This window comes from Solea senegalensis, linkage group LG14 (genome assembly GCF_019176455.1).
Source record: "Solea senegalensis isolate Sse05_10M linkage group LG14, IFAPA_SoseM_1, whole genome shotgun sequence".
Taxonomy (NCBI): Eukaryota; Metazoa; Chordata; class Actinopteri; order Pleuronectiformes; family Soleidae; genus Solea; species Solea senegalensis.
This window is the reverse complement of record NC_058034.1, coordinates 2309591-2328940: the sequence shown is the minus strand read 5'-3', so window position 1 is coordinate 2328940 and position 19350 is coordinate 2309591. Positions and strand designations below refer to the sequence as shown.

At 39.9% G+C, this 19350-nt stretch overlaps 1 protein-coding gene across 3 annotated transcripts in view; it reads right to left on the bottom strand.

Annotated features, from left to right (window-relative positions):
• Positions 1-779: 779 nt before the first annotated feature.
• Positions 780-19350, bottom strand: part of ryk (receptor like tyrosine kinase) — a 44026-nt gene continuing 25455 nt past the window's right edge. For all 3 annotated transcript variants that reach the window (XM_044044695.1, XM_044044693.1, XM_044044694.1), the window contains 7 exons: positions 15902-15988; positions 14636-14705; positions 13815-13947; positions 8746-8855; positions 8499-8658; positions 7499-7635; positions 780-912 (listed from right to left, as the gene is read on the bottom strand). In XM_044044695.1, the coding sequence (XP_043900630.1) occupies positions 801-912; positions 7499-7635; positions 8499-8658; positions 8746-8855; positions 13815-13947; positions 14636-14705; positions 15902-15988 (809 nt within the window). In that variant the 3' untranslated portion in view covers positions 780-800. The remainder of the gene's footprint in view (positions 913-7498; positions 7636-8498; positions 8659-8745; positions 8856-13814; positions 13948-14635; positions 14706-15901; positions 15989-19350) is intronic.

Sequence of the window (19350 nt, the reverse complement as noted above, 5' to 3'; positions counted from 1 at the left end):
CAGCAAATTCACTGTGGATGAAGTATGTGTCAGGTTGTGGCTTCAGAAGTTTAAAAAAAAAAAGTGTCGACTCATCATTCACGCGATATAAAAACTCACCTGTGGCGATTTGTACCATTGTACACACACACGAAGCCCTTAAATCTACTTTGGTACCAGTTATTTCATTCAAACCACATCTACAATTTACACGACAAGTTACAAAACTGTAGAAAATACTGTCTTTAAAACCTTTTAAAATAAAAAAAAAGTTCCATGGCACAAAAAAAAGTCCATAAATGTGGATGTTTCTGTACAGATGACGACATCTTTCCACCTGGCTACGGTGGAGCGCGGTAACTGCCATTCCGAGACGCTTTCGAAGCATATAAAACAATATTCAACACAGAATCCTTTTACTTTGCTATGCCGTAAAAAGGTAATTCAGCTATATAAAAACTCCAAGACTGTACATAATAAAATGAAGGGATGCAGGGGCTGCTCTTGTAATCAGATAAGGCACCGCTTCCTGCTTTTTATCCCTCGTGAAAAGTGTCCACCAGCCTTTAGTGTTGCCTGTTGTCTTGTGTGTGTGTGTATGTATATATATATATATATATATATATATATGTACATATATATATATATATACATACATACATATATACACATATATATATATACATATACATACATATATATATACATATGTATGTATACATACATATACGTATGTATATATACATACACATATATATATATATATATATATATGTATATATATATATATATATATATATATAAAAAACAAAGAAAAGCCTTCACACATATGCCCCCAGCGCTGCGTGGAATTCTGTGAGACACTGAACAAGCTGCTGGAATTTGGGCCTTTCCTCTGGGTCCAGGGCCCAGCAACAAGCCATCACTGCAAACCTGCAACACACACACACACACACACACACGGGAGAAAAAAGAAAAAAGATGAGTCCCTTTGAATGTCCATGACTCATTAAAGGGAAACAGGCTGCACTGGTACAGAGAACACAGGGATGTCATACAACAAAAATCCGGCGCTGGAGACTGTAAACGGTAAAGATTTAATGTAAACCTACAGCACGTTGTTCTAACGTCTTGAAACAGGAGCCGCGTGTGCAGCGCTGATATAAATCAGCCTCGTGTAATCATTTCTTCATCAGTGCGTGTGCCCTTTAATGTTTTATGCTGCAGCCTCTGAGATGTTAGGAAGGGAAGTCGTCACCTCACCACCTATTGTATTTAGAGGGAAACTGTGTTTGTTTATTTAACAGATTTCAGATCATCATTCCATGTGTTCTCTCTCTCTCTCTCTCTCTGTGCTGCTTTTCCAGGGCTTTCTGATGTCAAATCCAACACCGTGTACACAAAACATTAACGACGATGCCGTGATCTCACATTTTATTGCTGTGAGAAAACAAGATAGCGGCATTAGTGTACTCAGCTGCTCGCAAATGCGAGAGCGTTAAAATTACAGTCTCTCGTCTTCGTTTCTGCCAGCATTCTTTACAATCTGGAGGAGCCCGTGAATGGGTTCCTGAACTCTCCTTGTTAGGGAGGCCATTACCGTCATCTAAACATGTGGACATAAAAGCATGTATCATTGAGTTGGCATCCCTGAAACTCATAAACAGACACATTTTTGCAATATCCCTTAAAAAAATAAGAACAAAATTGGACGACCTTGCTAACATGCAATTCAAAGTTAAACAACACACACAGGGGTTTGACACAGAGAGCTTTGTGTGTTATTGTAAAAAGGAAGTGAGGACTGTAGCTGTGTATGCAGATTGTTGGGCCCCGAGACAAAAAAAATACAGTTTTATCGCAACTTAATTGAAGACAGCAGCCGTCCAGCAGGCAGCCTTTTATGGCGGACTAACGAAGAGGTTTTAAAGCCACGCTGGGACGCTGAGACCGTGTAGTCGCCCTAACGCTGGAACTGAATATCACCGGGCAGGATCATATAGCCTGTATATAAAATAAACTTAGTAAATAGATCTTTCTTTTCAACCACGTGTTCCCGAGCTCTTGATTTACGAACTTGTCTTATAGATTTATTTGATTATTTACAACCTAAAGTAGTGAAATAAGTCTGAGGTGATGGATCCACACGTGCAGTGATCACGACAACTCACCATCACTTTCATAATCGCTTCATCCGTCCATTATTATCTCAATTAATCGAGGATTTGTTTGGTCGGTCAAATGTCAGAAAACATTGATCAGTGATGATGTTCTCAAATGTCTCGTTTTGTCCACAAAGCAAAATGATTCAGTTTTAATGATTTCTTTGTTAAATGGAGCTAAGAATCCAGAAAATATTCACATTTAAGAAGCTGAAAAATCACAGAACAACAACCTCATTAATCAACTTGATCAATCAATTAACAAAATAGCCGACAATGAATTTAGTAGTTAATAATCAATTAGTTGATTAATCGTCGCAGCCCTAGATCACTTCAGTCCCGGTGATTTAACATATCCCGACATATTTCCAATCACTCAAGGTCCAATCGAGGTCTCAAACTCGCGGCACACAGGCCACATGGGGCCCTCCATTCCATTTCATGTGCCAAGTCACATTTATTTTAAGTTTTAAATTAATTGATCAAAAATACACTGTCGTCGTTATATATATATATATCATTCCATATCAACACAGGCACTTTTATTTTGAAATTCTGTGAAATATCTATCATCTTTTCAGGTTTTCACTTGATTGCCCCCTACTGGCCAGAATAGATGCTTGTGGACCCAAGGTCATTTGAGTTTGAGACCCCTGCCATAGACCTCCATCTCCAACTGACCAGCATCATGACAGTTTTTCCATCTTCTACCACTTTATCCTGCACATGAGGGTCGCAGTGGCTGCTGGTGCCAATCCCAGCTGACATAAACAAAGGGTGGGATCACACCAGTGCCAGAGGCACCAGAGGCACCAGTGCCAACCACAGGCACCACTCTGTGGCCCATAACAGTTTTTTGAGCCTGCAAATTTAACAGACGCCACCTAGTGGACAACACGAGCGGTCAATCACACTGGTGTCCACTCACATGCGCCACACTTCATCATCCTTCATCATCCCCCTCTTAAGTGGGAACTTAATTTATAAAATGTTCTGTTGAAGAAGAGATGAAACTGTGATTAAGACCATTAACTCAGGAAAATGTTCACTGACGTTATAAATTAAAGTGAGAATTAAACGCTCAAGTTCCTGTTTTGCAACCAGTGGAGTCGCCCCCTGGTGGCTATTACATATATTTTTACTGACGATATAAATCAAGTGAGATGTCGGCCCATTTTGCCTTAAACACCATACAAATGTTTACTTTTTGCGACCACAGTCGCCCCCTGGTGGATACTGCTAACTTTCATCCCACTCCATAGCCTATAGTTTTCAAATTGGAAGACTTATCATTTATATATTTTTAAATATAGACTATATTTTAATTACATGGTGTCATGATTGTTGCATTTAAGATATATATATATATATATATACATATACATATATACAAATAAAAGAATAAAATACTGTATACATATATATATATATATATATATATATATACACACACACACATACATATATATATACACATATGTATATATACATATGTATATGTATATGGTGCTTAACAGATGTCCAAGACCATGTCATAAAACAAGAAAAAAAATATTTTAGAAATCTTTAAAACTAAACACAACATTCAGCCACTAAAACCAGATTTTCTGTTCAGGAAGGCAAGTAAATGCCTATAATTTGACCTCTTAATGATGAAATAATAACGTGCTTTACTATTTCCCACTACAATGTACATTTCAGTACATTCTAAAAACTCATGGATAACTATAATAATTATATTTTAGCATGGAAAATATCAATTGCGTCTACATACTGGTGTAATTACCAGTGCTGTAAAAGTAGGGCAGCTGTGGCATAAACCTTACATTAGGTGGTGATCTAATAACTTTGTTAAGCACTGTTGTATTTTTCTTTTCACTTTTTATTTTAATGTGTTTTTAAGAGGCTATTTATTCATTTATAAAGAGTAATTACTTTAGTCTGGACATTACTGACATTTCATTTTAGAACCATTCCATCATATCTGTCCCTCAAGGTCGTGAAATGAGTGTTGGACATAATAAAGTGGACCAGGATCATTCCAAAGTCTGTGTTATCATGTGTTACACCTTTACGGATTTTTTTTACCACCGCTACAAGCATGAACTCTGGCTCGTATCAGTCAATCGTGCAGTGGAAGATAATCTACTGCAGCCCTGCTTTGATCCCGGAAAATCCTTGCTATTATCCAGAAGTGAGACGGTGGCAGGCGCTCTGAGAATCTGATATTGAGGAAGTGCTTTGAAAAATATAAAAAGCAGCCGAGGGAACGCGACGCCTGTGGGCACAGGACGCTCCTTCTTGACAGTTGCAGGATGTTGATAAGCTCCACTTTATTTCGGCTTGATTTGGTTCATATTAAAAAACAACAGTGCGCTACATCTGGTGAGAGTCTGTAATAACAAGCTGAAACACACACACACACGCTTGTATCACTGCACTCGTCTCAAACTGTGAGTTATGCAGGCAAACATCCAGCACTGTCAGTCACTTTAACTGCAATGTGTTTAAATAGGAGCATATAATGGGCTGCAGGTGAGCTCTGCCTATTAGTGCATTTAATGCAAACAACTCCATATACATACGTGTGTGTGTGTGTGTGTGTGTGTGCCTGTCGGCGTATTCAGAATGTTTTGTCAATTAAAACTTTAGGAGCCGTCGTATGTTTTTATTCCTCTGGAAAGTAAGGTTTTTTATTGTTTGTTTGCTTTCCTATTCTTTGTGCAGCTTCACTGACTGGTTTTCATCTTGCCTGTTAACGATTATGTGATCTGAAGTGATCATCACTGCAACTGCAACTAATAATCAGTTTGTGTTGTTGATTAATCTGAGGATTTGTTTTCAATTAATGGACGGGGGAAAAAAAAGGGTTATGTTTTCAAACTGCTTCTGACTCAAACATATGATTTTTAAAATAACAGGATGGAAAATGCAAGTTTAATCTACTTCCTTAAATATGTAGAAACCAAACAGTTATAATACATTCTTAGTAGTCAAATTATTAGGTACGTCCAACAGAAAATAATACAGTTTACAACACTCTTGCAGCTATTCCCACTTTCAACTCTGTAAACTAAACTGTGTTAAAGATGTGCCGTCACTGTGTTTTTATTATAGAGGATGTAGTTGGTGCCGCTGCACTGTAATGACTTTCCACTGTGTGCGTACACACGCCTTTATGTTTCTAAAACAGGGAACACTTTGATAAATAATCGACTGTGTTTAAACTTAAGTAACTCACTATGAGCGGAGATGTTTTCCAGCTCGACACTAAGTGCTGATATTAAGTGGAACTGACTGACCAATTAAAAAGTGTACAAAGCTGATGGTCACAAATTAAAACCATTAGAAATCAGTTTAGGCTGCAGCGGGCGGGATCGCTGGGAGAACTGTTGGTTGTTCAGTCTCATCTCATGACCTTCAAATACTAATGTTTTGGAATCGTGGCTCTTTGTCCCAAACCTCTCTCCCCCCAGATAACCACAGACAGAATCACATGCTTTATATGTGACAGATGACCCGGGGTGGTGTCTCCGTCTCTGAGACACTTCGCCCATACTGACACGCACATCGGCACTCTTCCCACACTTTCGTGCCTGTACAGGCAGTAGTTGTTATCAATCCTGACACAGAGCCACAACTGCTTGTCATTGATTACTCAGATAAACTTAAAAACACCACTGGAGGTCAAAATAAACAGCCTCGAAGTGCATCAGGCTATTAAAAGTAATAACCAGAGGGCGCTGTGACTGCAGCTTGGCCTGCATACATGCCCACTTCTGCTTATCAGAGGAAGACAACAGTGATGTTGTGTTTGTTCCTCTACAAAGGAGGACACACATACTGTGTCTCCCTGAGGAGAAAAGCCACGACACCAATGCGTCTGAAAAGCGGCGCGTGGAGGCATTTTTACAGTTTTACACCATGGCAAAGTAACAAACAAATGCAATGTGGAGTTAACAGAGGCGTTTGTCACTTCCGCAGCGACACAGCTCACTCTGTAAAGAAACAATGTTGTTCAGCAATGTGAAAAAGTTGGGCCGATTAATCGTTGCACCCCTATCTTGGAAGAGTGACATGTACACGCAGCTACTCAGTCTCTCTCTATGAACTAACTGCACTGCGATTGGTCAAATTTAGCCATTACAGCCTAGATTTTGCCAGGGCTAGAAACATCTACTGGAGGTGGAAGTTCTCTCTAAGATCACTTGATTTCAGGGCTGACTAATGAATCACATTTTCATCGTCATCACGAAGCTTCAGGGAGGTCACATGTGGTGTCAATCGAAGGATCGGGGATAAACGCCATTTTGAAACGAGACAAGCGTAACTGTTATAAAGACGTTGACGCAGCGGCTGTTCGTGAGTATTTATGGATGTAACGGCGTGTTTTGGACGAAATATTTGACCCTTTGGATCGCCTGAACATTTGCTAATGTAACAGGACTGTTTTTGTCAGAGTTTATGGAGTTTGAGCTGTTTCTTTGGTTGTTGTTGGTCTGGCAGAAGAAGTGTTGATTGTGCCTGATGTTGTGATTGTATCTCGAAACCGTTTGCTGGGTTCCGTGATCATGCCATTCCTGCCACTCGGTTCATTGACCTGTGACAGAGTCAGGAAGTGGGCGGGCTTCTGTGTGTGCGTGTGTGTGTGTGTGTGTATACGTGCAGAGGACTGGAAAGGGGAGAGAACAGATGAGAGAGTGAGTGAACCTAAGTGCAGGCGTTGGCTACGGCCTACAGTAGCCTGTGTTGAGAGAGAAAATGAAGTTGCAGTAAAAACATCCATCAGGCTCATTAATATGTTTCACAAGTAGCCGAGTTGCTCACTGGAGTTTATGGACTTCGTGTTCCGAACATTTGTTTATTCATCGCAAACTTTATCTCCATCGCAATGTTGACCAGTGTAATCGCACATCGCAGACTTTGCTCCGATCGTGCAGCCTTATTTGGTTTACATTGTTCTAAAAGATTACCCTACCTTAGCTTAAAAGGTCCAGCATGAAGGAATGAGTGACATCTAATTGTAAGACTTCAGATTGTAACAACCAGAGGACTCCTCTGATCACACCTCCATTTTCCAAAGCACATCAGGGAACCGTGGTGGTCTTTACATGCCAGAGGGGCTTTTGCTCTTGTTTGTAAGCTTCTATGAAATGTGAAACACACACTCTGGCTCATTTGCCTGTTTGGCTGGTGGCAGACTCCATAAAAAGACCCTAAAAGCTAATTCTAAAAGCTAAAAAGGACCAACAACTCCTGATCGTCACACAGTTACACACAGATCATCAATCAGAAAACGGATTATTTGTGTTTGCATGTCTGTGAATGTGTGTGTGTGCTCTGGTAAATCAACCTACAGTTCGTCTGGACAGTTGATGGGTTGTGCTATTCTGTACCCATCCTTCAGATAGGCCGACATCTCAAAGGGGTCGATGTCGACGTAGGGGGTCTGACCCAGGGTCATCAGTTCCCACAGGGTCACTCCGAAGGCCCACTGTGAAAACATCAACATGTGATGAACACTGATAGCAACACACGTGTCATAAATATGTTCTATACAGGCGGTTGTCTTAAATGTGTTATCATCAGGCAGGACAAGCACAATGCAGCCTGTGGAAAAGTCTGTGTTTCCCATTTGCTTTCAAATGCAAAATGTTCTACTGGAACAATGCAAGGAAATTATGTTGAAAAATGTGTGTGCAACATAAACAATCACCGCAGGTTTTTTTGTAAAGAGGCTGTAAGTTGACGGAGGGTTGACATTTATGCTACAGGAGACACTGGGTTCATGCTCCCATACCGGCGAGGCCCACCCTGCATGTTCTGTGCTGACCCTCACTGTGACCTCCCATGAGGGAATAAAATAATAGTTTTTTTTTTACACAAGTGTTGCATTAACGATATCAACGCATACCTCAGGTCACTTCTTATATAAGATATTGCTAACACGACAGTGACTAATAAATGAAAATGCACCAGATGATCCCTGTACTGTTGGTCTGCCCTAATCTTTAATGAATGACACAGGACTTTCAAAGGAAGCAAAGGGAGTGTCTCTCCGCTTTGCTATCCTGAGACAGGAAAGAGGGAAGAGCCAGAGACTCATGGAGCTCAACACCGGTACTCCCCTCCCTCTGATTTCTTGACCAACTGTCTGGGAATGGCGCAAATACAATTGGTGCCATTTCCTGCATCACCTTCCCTTTTTATGTCCCCTGAAAAAGGTTTTATCTACTAAAATCCCTTGAGAGAAAGGAAATGTTGCTTTTTTTGGTGGGGAAGTCACTGTTTACAGATGCAGGGATGGTCACGTTAAATGAAAGAAGCAAACTGGAAGTCTGGCAGAGTGCTTCTTACCACATCACTTGCACTAGAGAAGTCATTGTTGAGCAAACTTTCCAGGGCCATCCAGCGAACGGGCCGGTTCTCATTATCCCCTAGACAGTGGTAATCCATGGGAAATAGGTCCCGAGCCAGGGCATTGTCTGTAATCTTCACCTGCATGTTGTCATCAATGCTGTCGGGGAGAGTAGAAGAGATAAGTATTATAATTAGTCAATCAATTCCACAGCAAATCACCTGAAAGCCACAGAAAGAAACTTACACGCAGTTCCTGGCAGCGAGGTCTTTGTGTATGACCTCCCGACGAGCCAGGTAGCTCATCCCACATGCAATCTGAATTGCCATGTAAACCAAGTCTTGTTGAGAGATTGCCTGCAAGGAAACAAGGGAGGCAGAGACGATATGTTGTTCAGGAGCAGGAAAAACACAACAAGAAAGGGAGGGAGACAGGAAACCGCAGTTGACGTGACTTCACTGTGGTGACACTCTTCTGTGTGAAACTGTTCTGATTTCCCCTAAATATAGTCATCGTTGTCGACTGTGGGTCAAAGACAAGGATTACACTTAAAATACTGCAGTGTTTTCATGAAAAGGCTCGTCAGCTGATTTAACAGAACCAATGCTGCAAAACAATTTTCTTATCGAGATATTCAATTAATTCCACAGTTATAAAAGAAATGAATTATATTTAAAAATAACATCTATCATCCTTGGTGTTACTCAACAGGAATGATGTAATATTACTTACTATCTGAGGCTCTGTCAAGCAAAACTATCAGACCTGACTGAGAGTAGCAGAGCACCGTTATACTGAGAAACAGATAGATTCATCAGCATAATGTGAACTTATTTTACTCTGGATTGAATGCAACAGATTTATAAATATAAATATAAAACACATACAAAACTACAGCTTTAGGTAAATACTACGACCAGTCATGAGTTTTTAGACATGCTCGTCATCACGGGCGCCAATGATGCAGACAGCAGGCTGATGGTTCTTTGAAGTTAAATAATGACAACTATTGAATAAACTGCCACACAATTTGGTACAAATATCCATTGTGCAAAGACTACTGATGTTAATAATCCACTGACATTTCTTGTAATGCCTTCAAGAGATTAACATTTGCGTTTTTAAGGGAAACAAATCAAGAATTACTAGACGGATAAAACATAGTGAGACATTTATGTTGCCCACGGGATGAACGGGAGAAAAGATTGCTTTGTGTTTCTTTGTAGTGCCATCAACAGATATTTTTGGCTTTGCGCCAATTAGCATTTCAGTGAATGGTGAAAAACCCTCTTTGCTATCGCACTTAGCTATGACGATATATAGAGCAGCAACTTAAAGCTATTGATTTATTACTAAATTAGTTGTGGTTATGTGCAAAGAAAACAAAAGGAACAAAGAAACCAGACAATATGATAACTGACATAATATAATATAAAAATATTTATGAAAATTCACATACAGAATCACATCAAGTGCATCACATTAAGTGTTCAACAGCCTAACTCATCACATGTGTCCCGTGTGGCCCTCCACCTCAGGTATGTTATGCTAGCATTAGATTACTGATCTGTTCTTGACTTCTGAGTCTCCCTTTAAGTATCTAAATATTATCATTATCAAGTATCAATTTTAAGATTTGAAACAGGTTAAATTTGGTTAAATTGTAGCAGCTACAGTGAGTCATCCTACACCTCTCTTTACTTCTGCTGGTCCAAGCAAAGAAATGACAAGGTGTTGTATTTAGTGCTGTCAACGTTAGCGCAGTGTGCAGGCAAACCGAGCCATCCTGGTTAAAGGACAGTCTACGGTGCAAAGATGGATAAGGACGGACTTTAAGGTGGAAAGTTTCTTTTTAAAAAGTTACCCGACGGCTTGTTGCACGCACTGTTTCTCCATCTCTCTCCCTCTTTCTCTCTATGTGAGTTTGTGTTTTCTCTCTTGCCCTCCCTGACTTGTGTTTTCTCTCTTGCCCTCCCTGACTTGTGTTCCCTGACTTGTGTTTTGACTCTCTTGCCCTCCCTGACTTGTGTTTTCCCTCTTGCCCTCCCTGACTTGTGTTTTCTCTCTTGCCCTCCCTGACTTGTGTGCGTTTGTGTGTTCTCTTTCAGTGTCCACCAGTGTTTTCTGTGCTAAGACTTACTAACATGTTTAAAACATCAAGATGCCTTTTTTGTGCCAAATGTGTACTTCACTGGAGAGAAACCATATTTAAAGTTTAAAGCCACTAAAACAGTCTTTGAATTTAAATATACTTTTTGTGTTGATTCTACATTCATTCCACGATTTTATATAAATAAATATCTGTTATAAGCTTCAGGTTTATTTTTGCAAATAATTACAGAAAATTGTGCGATTAATCACTTTCAGCCTACACCTTTTTGGGTTTACCTCTGAGAATTTAGATCGTGTTTATATTCATATTTTCTAAATAAATATTAACAACTACTGGAAGACGCTGAAAAATCATTCATAAGGAGTATTTGTGAAGGAGTCTTGTTGCTGCTGTGGTGAAGCTGCTACAACCAAAGTGTCGGCGTCTGTCTTTTCTCACTACTCTGTGATTAAACAGCAGACAAACATCCCGCCCACCTCGCCGTTTCCGTGTGTGGATCCCCGCTGAACGCTGTAGTACAAGGACGAAGGAAGGAACTGTTGTCTGCAACACATGCATGACACTACCAAAGAAAGGTTTTGTTTGAACAAGTTGCTTTGTCTCAAACCAGCTGTGAGTAGCATCATCATCGTCATACCTTAAACTACCCTCATACTCTACTAATGTCAGATACTTTGCCAGGAGAAGCTGTTCCAACCATTGCGTCAGGGTGGTTGGTGCATTATGTGCGTTGAATAATTTACTACGGCCCACAAAAGATGTTATAAAACTTGAAATGGCCCTCGACAGAAAAAGGTTTCCATCCCCTGATTTAGCTATAACGAAAAAACCCCGCTGTGCCAAAACAGGCCCCCAGTGCTGCTAGCATGGCAGTGAACTTGTTTTGTTTCTTGGTCTCATGGACAAAAGCAACAGATTACATCAGTGTTGAAATGTGAAAATCGTACGGACAACTTTATATGCAACATAAGGGAAGCTGACCTCTGTCAAAGTTTGACCATGTAATAGACAACTTTTTGGCGTTGACTTGTCACTATGATGTTAAATCTGTTTGTACAGCGTAATGGTGATAGAAAAACGACACCATCCGTGTTTACACTCGTCCCCACAAGAAGGCTTCATATATTATTCTCCTGACCACTGGGACGCAGTTTTCACAGAATAATGGCAACTCAGTTCACAGCACAAAGAAACTGTGTTACTCATTACCTAAGCACAGCAATGAAAGAAAAGAAAAACACTCAATCAGTGTGTATAGCGATGTGTAAATGTGGCTGATAGTTGAATGGCTGAACTGACAGAAACAAAGCATCTGCATCGCAAGAGAAAAATAATCCGGTTGATAGAGAATCAAATGAATGAAAGGTGATTTTTGTTGTTGTTGATGGTAAAATTCTGCCTCTGCTTAGACTTCATGAACAGAAATATAGAATAACTTGTGCTGCTTCCTTCATCTGAAAACAGACTCTGTCAAGCAATACTACCAGACCTGACTGAGGGAGTGTTTGTGTGTATACAGCAGCAGCGTAGGCAGGGGCAAGAAGTGTTTATCCCGTTTAAAACTGTCCGCCTTAATATAAAACAAATCATTTCTTGTGTGAGGAGAGGAATATCACCGGGCAACACAAGATCTAAACACCATTATACTGAGAAATACAGAGTGAGTCATGTGGAGCTGATAGGATGTGAACTCATTTGACAATGGTTCGAAAGTAACACACATTTGTTTATATTTAAATGTTAAGCACTACAATTTTAAAAGGCTTTAAAAATGACACACTCTGCCTTTTATACTAAATGAGTAACACAACACAACAGCCTATGTATTAAACTGCCAACTAACTCTGGTTCATTTGTTCAATTTGGTATTTTGAAGGTTGTTTTCTGCTCTGGGCAGTAACTGATGTTTTCCTCCTGCTGTTTCATTCTAAACTGATGAAAGTTGTCTGTTGTCTCCATAAGAAAGCACTTTTGTGCTCGGGGAAAATTCAGGACACGTAGACATTAGCCTGTCCGGCAGGTTTGTTTGAGGAAAGTGAAAGCGCTGCACAGATACAAAAAGACACCTGGATGTTAACAATGTGAGGCAGCTTCTTTGGCTTTAACACATATAAACATCCCGTGTAGCTTTTTAAGTCAGTTCTAGCTCGTGAACTAACATGACATATATGAATGCATTCAACCTTATTTCCAAGTATCTGATCTTTGACAGGCAGTCCGCTGCATGAACCCGGCCCGAGATACACTGAGAGTGGAAATTTTTGAACAGTTAATCTTATCAGAGCGTGAAGACCGTGATAGAACCCAAATTAATTAATCCTGACAACCCTGAAAAACAAAGTCTTGGCAACCCATGAACAGAGATAAGAACATTTAAAGTCAACAACTCAAGCAAAACTGAGATGTGTTTCGCTGGTACTCGACCGTCAAACATCAGGCTGGTGGTTGTCAGGCGGAAATGACAACTGTGGAAAAGGTCAAGACTCACTTTCACCCCCTCCACCTCTACCTTTTCAAACCAGATGTTCACTTTCAGAACAAATGCCACACTGTAGTGTTCCCTCACAGATTTATCTCCTTCATATTATTTCAGATTTATAGCTTGGCGTTTCTTTCACCAGCACAACAACTTAATGACTACGTCTTTGTCTCCGACAACTGCCAAAAGTACATAATGAGATCGCTAAGAAAGAAGGTGCTGATGTGCAAACTGAAAATTAAGGTTGGGGTTTTTGATTAATGCAAATGGGTGGCATGATTCATCTTGTGATTGCAAAGCGTTTGCTACATGTGTATTTTGGATTTGGTTGGATTAGCACCGTGTCTATGCCAAGTACATCAAAGACTCCCCGGGGTTAACCTGTACAAAAGCCTGATTGTCTTTACATACCGAATACAAAAACCCTGCCTTGCCCCGTAGCTTCACACCAATTTCAACAATCCTTTATTTAACAAGCAGAGTTAAATAAAAGTAGTTACTGGTGGGTGTTTTGGGTGTCGACAGATGCAAACACACAAAACATTCTTTCAGGGTTGTCACTGGGATAGAATCTGACTTTTCATCCAATTTGGAGGATTTAGTTTAATAGCTTAATAAATATCTCAGTGCGGTGCTGTACATAGTTTACACTGAAGCATTTATCTTAATGGCTTAATAAGTGTCTTAAAGCTCCAGTAGATGTATCCCATGTTAAAGCCTCACCTGTGGGTTGTTAGCCTCAGCTAGCTTGCACTGTCGCAAGAACAGCTTGAGATTCCCCCAAGCCATGAAGGGCAACAGCACCATTGGCTTCTCTCCTTCCTCCGTGCATACGTGACTTATGGGCAGCAGGTTTCTGTAGGGCAACAACAATGACCAATTGAGGAACAGTAACATTTTGTAACAGGTCACACATAGTATTTTTGTACATGTGTTGACGTTTGATTCATGGAAGTCAGTGTTTTACGTTAGCAGGGTCATGAAAACCACTGCTGTGGAAGAGGAAGTCGGTTTGTCCTTAGACATTAAAAAAGAGGAAGGACAACATGAAGATAATCATTTTCACACAAGGATGGTTGCTTAATAGATGTGGGTCAACTTTTGCTGCAGTTATTTTAAACTAAATTTGGCACTTTCAGTTTGAGAGTATTAAAATAAAGAAAAATAAGAATATCAAGAATAAAACAATGAACAAATGTGGTTATAGAAGTCAAAAGAGAATGAGAAGCAATGCATCGTGCGGGTTTTTACATTAAAAAAAATGGGAAAATGTTTTGTTCTGTCCATCCATGTTACAGTATTTGCTCAATGTGTGAAAATGTGGTCTTGTTTCATCAGTGTTTTTAACAGAGATTTCTCACAGGAACTGCTCTGACAGAATACAGCGTAGGGTTGGGGGTCAAGTGTTATGACTACGGACAAGACGATGTTTGTTACAACAGCAGACATGGTGATGTAAGGTTTTTTATCAAATGAAAGCAAAAGTGCTTAAAAAGGACAACAACAACAAAACACTGCAGTGATTTATGGGAGCTTCCACTTACCTGTGATGAAGTCCACGGAGTTTGCAACTTTCAGTCAACATCATGGTCACCTGCACTTCGGATGCGTGATCTATGAATTTAAATCAGAGACAGAATCTAATTGAAGCTACATTTAAGATGTCATACGATGGTTTGCAGAAGCAGCTGGAAAAGTAATCAACTCTGTGTCGTGTGACTCCACGTAGAGTTTAATTTTTCTTTTTTTTCCATTTTCCTGTACAGATTATTTTTCTGTGGGAAACTCAATTTCGCAGTTTTTCATCTATGAACCCTGCTCCGCCATAATGCGGCTCTTATGGATATTGGCATTTTTTTCACCTCCCAAAAGGAACATGAGAAGGAAGTACGGAGTTTAACAAAGCCAGTGCTGGCATGAGGATATTGTTCACCGCATGGTATCCACCCCTCCCTGTGTAAACATGAGAGAATGGAGAGGTCAGAAGGCAACTGGCAGACAGAGCTGACACACGCGGCTAACAAACAACACGACACTCCCATGTAAAGGAGGCCTGTCGCTGGCGTGCAAAACCTGCAGCAGGAGAGCAAGACATACAACGCAATTACTGTTTGCATGTTTATGGGGATAAAACAATGTATGGCCATCTGCTGAGGCCATTAGAAAAGCCAGACCTCAGTGAAAAAATAAACAGGATTATAACCTTGCAGTTGTACGCTTCCGCCAACCAGTCGTGTCGCTGTTTATAAATTCACGTTTTGTGAGATCACCATGACCTTTGACCATGACTTTTTGAATCACTTCATCCTGGAGTCTTACTGGATGTTTGTGGTAAACCTGAAGACGTTTCCCCACAGTGTTACGTTCCAGTGGAGACACATGGAAAATAACCAGATGTTGTGTAGTGAAGACTTTGACGGATTTAAATAAAAAGGTATCGTGTGTGTATATTTTAATGTAATGTAATGATTGACACCACAGTGATCTTGACCATGTCAGTTTATGAAATAATCAGATAATTCTAAAACATATAGAATAACAGCAATAAAATAAAAGACACATTGTCAAACTGCTCGCAGCTTTATGTTTTGGTCAAATGATCTTTGTCACGTCTCTGGCTTCACAATCATGTTTCAGTCTATGACGCTCACCGAGCATGAGTGTTTACTTTACAAAAGCACATTTCAATGACTACCCGTGGTGAATTGCACATCAATAGAGATGTGCACACTTGACTTAACACTACTGTTATTTCTTCAACATCTGTGCAAGTCAACTGAGCGTTATAGCATAGACAGAAGAGCACATACCTTTCACTGTCTTCACAAAGACCTGCTTCTCCTTGCTGGGGTCTTTTTCGTCCAGAAGAACACCATGGAAGATGCGGCCAAACGTGCCTGTCAAACACAAACCACAGGTCGTTGTTTTTTTATTTGAGGAAAAGGGCAGGAGAGAGACAGCCAGAAGCATCGCTTTCAAAAATCAAAATGTCACCTCATTCACTTGCCACCATGTCTGGCTAATCTGTAAACAGAGACGGACAGGCTTCTGCTTAAAAGGCTTTGCCTCTTTATGGGATTTGGCAGTTTTGGCTGGTGTGTCACTGACAGAAGCCAAAACAAGAGCAACCAAATGGAGCGTGGAAGATCTCTCATCACTGAGAGCAATTCAGAAATACGTACGACATGAAAAGGGGCTAAGTATGCATGTTCATCATCTCCTTTGTCTAAGCCGTCACCCCATTGCTCCAAGGACTTTGCTGAGGTAAGATACCATTTCAGAACCTAAACCAATAACGTAAACTTAGAAAAGGCATCTGGGCCCCAAGGCTAACTATGCCTTGTGTTTCAGCAGGAGAGCAGACAAATCATAACAACAAGGTTGGTGTTTAACAGTCTCCCTCCAGCTCCTACGTTCTCCACTGAGCCTGTCTGGACATGCTGGTCTCCGTAAAACAGAATTCAACTTGGGTAAATTGCTTCCAAGATGCGGTCATATTTGTTATATCTTAGTTGTTATTGCTTGTGTTTTATAAGTTTATTTTAAATTTGCTGACATTTTTATTTTGTTTGACGTTTTTTGTTTATGTGAATAAGACTCTCCAACAAAGGCTCTTTCAGAAAATCTGAAAGAAAATGTGGGTTTTCTCCCAAAAGGGGAGTAATGCAACAATAACAAACATTATTGCAGTTTTCTTCAGTAGCAAAATCAAGATTTGATATTAGTCAATGTAATGGTCATGCATCGTGCAAACACACACTGAGATAAAATATGTGTAATTGCTTTGGTTTACGACAAATTTGAGAAATGTTTACCCGTTAAGCATTTGTTTTTGCCCATAAAGAAATTTAAAACCACAATTAGCTGGTTTCTCCTGAAATTCTAATTATCCTAATCTCTAATTATGACATTTATTTAAAATTGTCAATATTGACTGATATGAAATGTTGTGTTATAATAACCCCATTTCAAAAAATGTCCAGCCCAAAGTGCAGGAATCGTAAAACCTCAACAACTGTTCATGCAAAAGCATGTTTGATCACCACACCCTTACAAAGTACAATGACTCATGATCCATAAAAGCTAGTCAAACTCATAGGAAGTACGAAAGGGCGCAGTACACATTCAAACAGACCACAATCCTATTTGGTTGACTAGCTGTACTGACACTCGACTGCCAACATGCTGACTGAGAGAATGTTAATAAGCTGATTCTTCATGGGTCACCATCAATTCAGTCATCACAGTAGCATCACCAAGTACAGCTTAACTGAATACGATGGGATATTTAACAACCAACCGGCATCAGAGGACCCTGATGGCTAATGTGTGCACGAGCTCCACGCAGATAACCGCTCTATGTAAAGACTCCACAGCCTTGGATGCTACTGCCTAGTGGCACTGCTGTCACAAATTCTGTGTCAGTGGCGTAAAAACTGACAGATGCTATGGGTGATGCCACTTGGTCAATGGCTACATTTGCACATTTCAGAGTCACTTTTGCTCCATGCCAGATCTAGCACATGAGAGCTAATGTGAATGATGCTCAGTCCACAGCTTGTTGAGCAGTCCACTAAACAAGCACCTAGTGCTGCTGCTGCTGCCACCTTGTGGTAATAGAGGTATGACTAATTAGGTCATTATTAGATCATTTGACCAGTATGGATGTGTAATAGGTAGGGGCTATATGGAGATTAATCGGCTTTCAGCTTTTTCATGCTTCAATCGTTATTCCATCAGACTTTAAAAATCCACTATCACAAAGACCTAAATGAATATAACTGTAAAACATGACATCTGTGTTGTACTATCCACACACACAGTTGGACAGAGATTACTACATTCAGTCAGAAACAGTGATTGTTAACCACTCAAAGCCTCTGAATGGCTTAGAGGAAGAAAAAAAAAACCCCAGACAAAATAAACCAAACAAAAAAAACCCAGAACATCAACTCCTTTCTCCTCTGTTGTGTTGCACTCATGTAACAATTATATCATTCCCACAGACGCTCTAAAGCCCAGTGTGGGCAAGTGTCCAGACAGCTAAGTACAGTCTTGTTTGGTAACATCACTCCATTATGATGCTGAATCCCTTCCAAAAAGCAAACAGGCTGACAAACCAAAATGAAAAATAGAAAAAGAATCTGTTATTTTTGCTGTATGTCAGGTTTCAGTGTTTGTGCTTGTTAAACTTTCTGCAAATTGAGTTTAAGACTTGCAATTTACAACCAATGTCACTGGATAAAAGCACAAATAGTATGAAAGAAAAACTCTCATTTTATTCCTGTTCATGAGAAAAGAAGCAGTGCATTCTGACCACACTGCACAGATTGCATTAGCCATTATTGGTCCCAAGTAACAAAACCATGATTAATACGAAGTTTCCAAGAATAAAAGTATGATTAACTTAATAGCCCTATCAATTTTAAGACCTGTCAAACATGTATTTAAGATATTTAAAGCCTAAAAGTCAGACAACTGCTGTTGATAATCATGTGAGACTTTGTTGTTCCACTGGCTTTGTGAACTGTCTGACTTATGTGCTGCACCTTTCTTTTATGAATGGAGAGAATGTAGCAAATGTGTCCAGATTTATTATCTTACAACAGGAAAAAATGGTTTTCAAACTATCGTCTGAAACAACCAACATCACAGGTGAAGTGGATTTTATCAGCACATTGTTAGAAACCCACTGCATTTACAGCCTCGTTGTTATTGTGGCCAAAAGCCTCATCACTGGAGGTGGTTTGAACGTTTAATGGGTGCACGCTCACCCATATACTTCATTTAATACTATCTAATTAAAACCAGGGCCAATATTTACAACACTCCTAAAAATGTAATTTTGCACTTAAGTGGAAACAGAAGAATCCTCCACTTTTAGTTTCACTCAGCAAGATATTGAATTTCTTTTCACATAAAATATGTTTCAAATTAAGGAAGATCCCCGAGTTTGGCCGGGAGCAGCTTGTTGTGGCTTTCGATGGTTGTCATCCAGTCACAAAGCTGAGACGTCAGGCAAAAATAAGAATTGATCCGGATATTCTTGCTAAATAAACAGTCATATTTAAGCAAAGAGCAGTGAAGCTCACAAGTGGCTACTTGACTATTTTCTAGCTCTTCTAAACTCAGGGATTCAAACAACAGTTGAAACAGACTTTTTTTTTCTGTGCATCTTTTGTGTCTGTACTTGTCAATGTCAGACGTCATTCATGTTTCATTTACGTCTTATTCTGATGCGCCTCCTTTGTCTGCTGCA